At 35.7% G+C, this 6,345-nt stretch overlaps 1 protein-coding gene across 1 annotated transcript; it reads left to right on the top strand.

Annotated features, from left to right (window-relative positions):
- Positions 1 to 1,777: 1,777 nt before the first annotated feature.
- On the top strand, positions 1,778 to 2,958 carry LOC103409870 (heavy metal-associated isoprenylated plant protein 24-like). Its single transcript, XM_070826704.1, has 2 exons — positions 1,778 to 2,358; positions 2,592 to 2,958. The coding sequence occupies exons 1-2, from the start codon at positions 2,202 to 2,204 to the stop codon at positions 2,885 to 2,887; spliced, it is 453 nt and encodes a 150-aa protein (XP_070682805.1). The 5' UTR covers positions 1,778 to 2,201; the 3' UTR covers positions 2,888 to 2,958.
- Positions 2,959 to 6,345: the final 3,387 nt, after the last annotated feature.

A 6,345-nucleotide genomic window follows, 5' to 3' on the forward strand; every position in this document is an offset into this window, starting at 1 on the left:
GGCAAGAAACGAGTAAGATAATTGGCTTTCACTATTACCTCTAACTCTCGTCATGATGAAATGGACAACTTTGATCATGAGATTATATATAGTTGCACTCAACCTAACTCTTTTTGCACACAAACACCTAATGCTATGTAGTATATTCAATCAACAAAACGAAATCTTAAGATATAGTTCTAACATCAATCTTCTTATATTAAATAATAACTTCCCATATATCAATACCTAATTCATTTGGCTTTTGATTACATAACCAAAATTGGCTTCCATTGAATTAGGACGAGAAAATTCGATCATGCAAGATTTTTCTTTATTATCCAAAGGGTTTTTCTTTTTCCCTTTATTTTCAAGATATGTAGCTAGATTTCTTAAAGCAAACTGATCAATTTAATTAAATCTAATTAAGGACAGATATCTAATTCCAAAATCCCAAAATGTTGGTGTGATTTAGGTGCGACTCCTATTTAAATTAGTAACTCTCAAGTCAATTCCTTCTCTCCGCCGAGGGGAAAAGCCTTCGTTTTCATGCAGATGGATTGATGGAGGGAGCTTAATTAAACATTAATTAAATTTAGTTTCATGGTGCTTTCAAATGCTCATAGTCATACGACTCACAATCATTCTTGCTGCCACCTGGCAAAGCAGTCATACGCATTTGTTGCTTAATTTTTTAATTTTATTTTATAGTTCTATATCTACTCTTTCTCTCTCTTTGTTTTTCCAACAGTCGCATCGCCCAATCTTTCACCAATACAAATTCACAAGTGGACAATTGCTAGTGAACAAGTATAAGGGGCAACCACCAGCTCCATTTGAAGATGATTTTGCCACTTGGCTCATAGTCAGCCATTGATGTCTGCGTTAACCATCAAGATCTTTGACGTGGTAGCTGCTGGTGCCTTTGATGATGGTGGAATATTTGTCTATGAGATCATGCGTGTTAGAGAGAGATTCAAACTTTTGACAAGCGTTACTGTCAAACTTGAATGTGTTGTTTAACAGCTTTCTTGCACCCTAACCATTGAAAACTTTCAAAACCCAAAAACATCCAGGTTTAATTTGCAAGAAAAACTAGATAGCTAGGTTTGCTTAATTCATTAAAGTATGCACCAATTCAGCCAAATTATACTCAAAGTACCTTTGTCCTTTGTTGGTTTTTTTAGGGGCTCATGCCTTTTTATGAAGAATGACTTACATGAAACAAGTTCGCTGTTAAGTAGCATTATAGTTCAATAATGCAATGTTATACATAAGCTTCTTCTATATAACAATGTATTATAGCAACGAAATATCATAATAACTCTGAATATATTTCATGTAAGTTAGTCTCATTTTCACGGCCACGTAATAAAATTTCCATATAAGAGGTCTATTTATTATAACGATAGGAGCTAAGGTGCCTTACTAATATAGTATCTTTAAAAGTACTACGGTCTAGTAATATTCCTCTTCACTTATAAGTGAAAGGTCTTAGGTTCGATTCTTGCCAAAATAGAATTTGAACCACATTATTGCTAGCCCATTATGAGGCTTAACCCATTCTCCTACGCCCTTAATGTAGATAATATTGATTTTTTTTTTTTTTTGAGTTCTCATCCTCTTTAGAGTAAAAGAAAGGGATTATTAGTCCAGTTTCCTATAGTTACTAGAACAGCTAACTTGGCCTCCTTTTTTAATTATTTATTTGTTTTATTTTATTAATTTCTATTGGATATTATTTTCTATGAGCCATCGGTTTGGTATAAAACCAAAGAATAGAAGCTAGCAAGAGTGCAATCCAATACCGGTGTCCTCCTCTTCCTAGTCGCTCATTCACCTTTTCTAATGCTTCTATAGCTTTTTCTTTCCTTTCATGCACTTATTGGAAAAGAATAAATTAAAAATTTTCTAGTAGCATATATAGCACTCTTTCTTATCAACACCCATCTCTTGCTTTTCTCTGGTAAGTTAGCTCTTCAATCCTTACATCTTCAAGTCTTCTTCTTTCATTTTTTTTAAGTTATAAAGGAGGGTTTCAAACTCTGGATCTTTAGCTATATATAAATATTTTCATCCGTACGTAGCTCGCTCGTACACACACACACACACACACAATATATATATATATATATATATATATATATATAAAAGCTTGTCCAAGACCAACGAGAAACCATTCCAGCTAGATAGCTTGAGCGTTTGGAACAATAAGCTGAAAAATGGGAATTCAAGGAACTTTGGAGTACTTATCAGATGTACTAAGTAGTGCCAAGAAAGGCAAGACGAAGAAGCAAATGCAAACGGTAGCCGTCAAAATCAGGATGGACTGTGAAGGTTGTGCCAGCAAGGTCAAGAATGTCCTCTCCGGAGTAAAAGGTGCGCTTAATTAATTCATTTCCATATATTTTTTTGGAGTGTTCGCTTATTAGACTGTGAATCTAAAACTTATGTTTGGAATGTTCGCTTATTCACAATAGGCTATCGTACGAATGCCTTAGCGATTTAAATAAATTTGAGCCTCTCCCTCCTATTCACAATTAGTTTTAGCGTGGAAACTAAACTTCCTCTGGTTTTGGTGTGAATTAATTCACTTTGATGATTGTTTGTAGGTGCTAAATCTGTGGACGTCGACTTGAAGCAGCAGAAGGCAACTGTGACTGGATATGTTGAGGCAAAGAAAGTGTTGAAGGCAGCTCAGTCAACAAAGAAGAAGTGTGAGTTGTGGCCTTATGTTCCATACAATCTGGTGGCTCATCCTTACATTTCTCAGGCATATGACAAGAAGGCACCTCCTAATATGGTCAGGAAAGTTGCCGACACTTCAAACATCACTGAGACTGCCGTGGACGACCGCTACATAGTCATGTTCAGCGATGACAATCCTAATGCCTGCTCTGTTATGTAGCTAGATTATTAATATATCTAAAATAATCATGTTAAAAAATGGATTAATTAACAAAATAGTGTTTTATGTGAGGCTGGCATGCGTTTTGTTCATGGGTTTTGGTTAGAACTGTCATATTTGCGTGGAGTTTTTGTGATTACAAGAGTAATATTACCAATATTCATGGGTTCATGGGTTTTGGAATGCGGTCCCTAACTACCAATATTCTTTGATTGAAATCTTGGTGGTTTTTAGTTTTTGATCGAAATCCCTGACATTAATGTAATAATGTATTTCTATGTAGGTTATTATATTTTTAAATTAAAAATGGAATTTGTAGTTGTTTATATTAATGAGATTATAAATAAAACTCATAATTTATGGGAATAAAAATATTAAAAATGAATTATACTCTCCAATATATTTTGTATACACACACACACACACATGGGTACGTTCAACAAAACTAACCAAAAAATTATTGTACATTTTTCAAACAAAAAAAAAACAAAAAAAAGGATGTTAGGCTTAATAACATTTATAAATTTCTTCTATTAAACTTGACATGGATACATTTTCAAATAAATAGAATGTACCCATATAAGTATAAAAAATGGATTAGAGAAGATTGAATGGATTTTATATCAAAAAATGGGTACATTTTATATTAAAAAAAGAGTACATTTTTCATATAATAAATTGGTATATTTAAGAATGGGTACATATAAGATTAAAAAATTGAGTTTAAAAAAAAAAAAATTAATGGGTACTGTTGTAGGCATAATTTACTGAACAATTATGGAGGCTATAAAGAGAGAGAAGGGGTGCGGCACATAGAGAGAAAGAGAGAGATGTGTAATTGAGGTGTGTTCTATTCCACCTCATTGTGCCTTTATTTATAGTAGTAGAGAAGGTTAATTCCTTACCATTTTAGGATTACAACTCTAATAGGATATTAACTACTAAAGGGAATATAAAAGATATCCCTAGATATGTTAGGATTTACACAATCACATTCCTATTCCAATAGGACTGCAACACTCCCCCTTGAATGTGTAAATACTCAAACAGATGGTGCATCAGGTCTTCAGCGATGAAGTAAGTACTGTTGATGAAGTCGTCGGCACAATGAACGAATGCGAGTCTCAAATCAACGGAAGAATGCATAAAAAGTAAAACTCACAAAACCTTGCTATGGTAAAACCCAAGGTGAGAGAAAAACCCATAAACTAAGGAGAAAAGTGAGAAGTTGCATTAAGTCAAAACTATATGTCTTTTGGACGCAAGTAGAAGAACTTACAAGGGTATGATCAACCTAGGATGGGTGCCTCGTTAAAACCTAGTTAGGTAGCAAAAACCCAGCGGGAAAAATGCACCTAATTATAGGGAAAAAGAGTACATTAAGATCAAGTGAGTATACTTCTGGATACTCTCCCTGAGTTTGACATAACTTCCAAATGAGAACTACAAGAATTGCATATGAATAGTCAGGCATACCAATTCCTCAGACAAGCTTCTGGAAGGTTGACTTCGGTAGTGACAATAATGTAGAGGTCGACAAGGTTGTCTGAGATTGGCTTGCATGACTTCAATCTCCTGATGCTTTGTTGATGTAGATATAGATGCAATATGTCTTGGCATTAACATAGTTGATGTATCATGTCTTGATCGGGTTGATACATGCGGCATAGTCTTCATGGATCGTCGTAGGGACTCAACTATGGATGAAAATAGCAAGTGCTTCGAATTTGCTCAACAAGAACTTCTAACCATGTCTCACTTATGGCTTAATGAAGTAAGGTGAGTCTTGGAACGGTTCGAAGATTTTGCAACTAAGGTCATATCATGGACCTCTAAGATATTGAGATATCCTTAACGGTAAAGACATAACCATTTGGGGATTTTGCCTTGTGCGGGTTTGATAAGTAACCAACGTCATCATAACAAAAAAGGCAATCATCATTCTGAGGATCAAGGGGGTTGGATCCACTCGAGATGCGTTGGGATTTGAATTGCCCAAAATTTGTAGTACCTTCAAGGTACGTCTTTAATACCAATTCAGTAGTTGCGTGTAGACGCGGTGCTGCATCTTTACCAAGATCAACAGTGAAGGAGATGTCATGTTTAAATACAATGAGCTAAGTATAATGAAGCGCAAAGTTAAACTTAGATATGGAATTTTAGATTCCATAACCTCTTCAAAGGTCTCATTTGCATATAATGTATGGACGATCAAAGGTATACTCAAAAGTAACACATTTGGGGTGTAGTTTGACTGGTAGACCAAGGTACCATCAGAACAACGCTTGAACTTCAGGTTAAGGCATAAACGAGTTTTCCTAAGATCCTTCATCTTAAATTCCATCTTCAGGTGCGAGACAGTTTTCTCAAGCTCTTCTAAAGTCTTAATGAGATTAATGTCAACGACATAAACTGTAACTCTAACAATTCAGAATAGGACTTCATAGTTTAACACACAAAGGCATAGTTCATATCCCTGACTAATCAAATGACCACTTAGACGGGTATACCACATCCTTCGGATTTAAGTGAACGCCTTAAACAAGTTAAGAGGGTGTTCCGTGGTTTTGGAATTATTTGAACCAATCCATGTAATTCTTCGGGAACTTACATGTAAATCTCTGTATCTATATCCCCATGGATAAATACTAACCACATTTCATAATGCTGTTATCAATCACAGGATGTTTTGAGAGAAACCTTGTGCCATAAAGCGTGTATCAAATCGCATTATTTCATTCATCTCATAACGCTTCCTTTCCCATTTGTAACGCAACATGGTTATATTGGGCAATGTAGGAATGACAGGTCTAATACACACTTTTGGTAAGGAATTTGACCTGGATTATAATTTCGGTTGTCCAATCAGTTCTACGTTGTCACTAATCAACGAAACACGGTTCGATATTGTCGCTTTTCATTTATGTCGGTAGCTACCATATAAGTGAAAACATCATCGATGGTAATCTCATTTCAATTCCATTTAACTCATCCAAACTAGTATACTGGAACAACAACTTCAAGTCTCAGGAGTAATCCGGATTATTCTCATGAGATGGAAATGGTTTGAGACATCAATCGAGTATGGATTTTTTTTTGTACCGTGTTTTCCTCTTTTAGGGAAGTGAATCCTACGAACCGAATGATCTGTCATGCTCTAGGACAAGACAGATTGATTGGCTATCCGCTAGTGTACCGGACTGTCCACCAAGGGCGTCCAAACTGTCTAACAGGGGCGGTACACCCTCTAGGGATGTTGACTCGACGTCCGTTAAGTACGTATATCCTTGCAGGTATGTTTGCAGCTGGTATATGATATCGTCACTTTAGCTAGATCAGAGAAATGCATCTGGAGCAACATTCTGAAATCTAGAATTCATCGCACTTGCTTATCACACGTGTGCGGTATGGGGATCGAGATGAGACATAGTGGGCAACGTCCACGCAAATTTGTGCCG

The sequence above is a fragment of the Malus domestica genome, chromosome 08 (assembly GCF_042453785.1).
Source record: "Malus domestica chromosome 08, GDT2T_hap1".
Classification (NCBI taxonomy): Eukaryota; Viridiplantae; Streptophyta; class Magnoliopsida; order Rosales; family Rosaceae; genus Malus; species Malus domestica.

What these genes read in the sequence shown, in the direction of transcription:
- LOC103409870 (XM_070826704.1), top strand. Translation starts at nt 2,202, where the DNA reads ATGGGAATTCAAGGAACTTTGGAGTACTTATCAGATGTACTAAGTAGT. An exon ending in TGTCCTCTCCGGAGTAAAAG is followed by an intron (nt 2,359 to 2,591) that starts GTGCGCTTAATT and finishes GATTGTTTGTAG; the next exon opens with GTGCTAAATCTGTGGACGTC.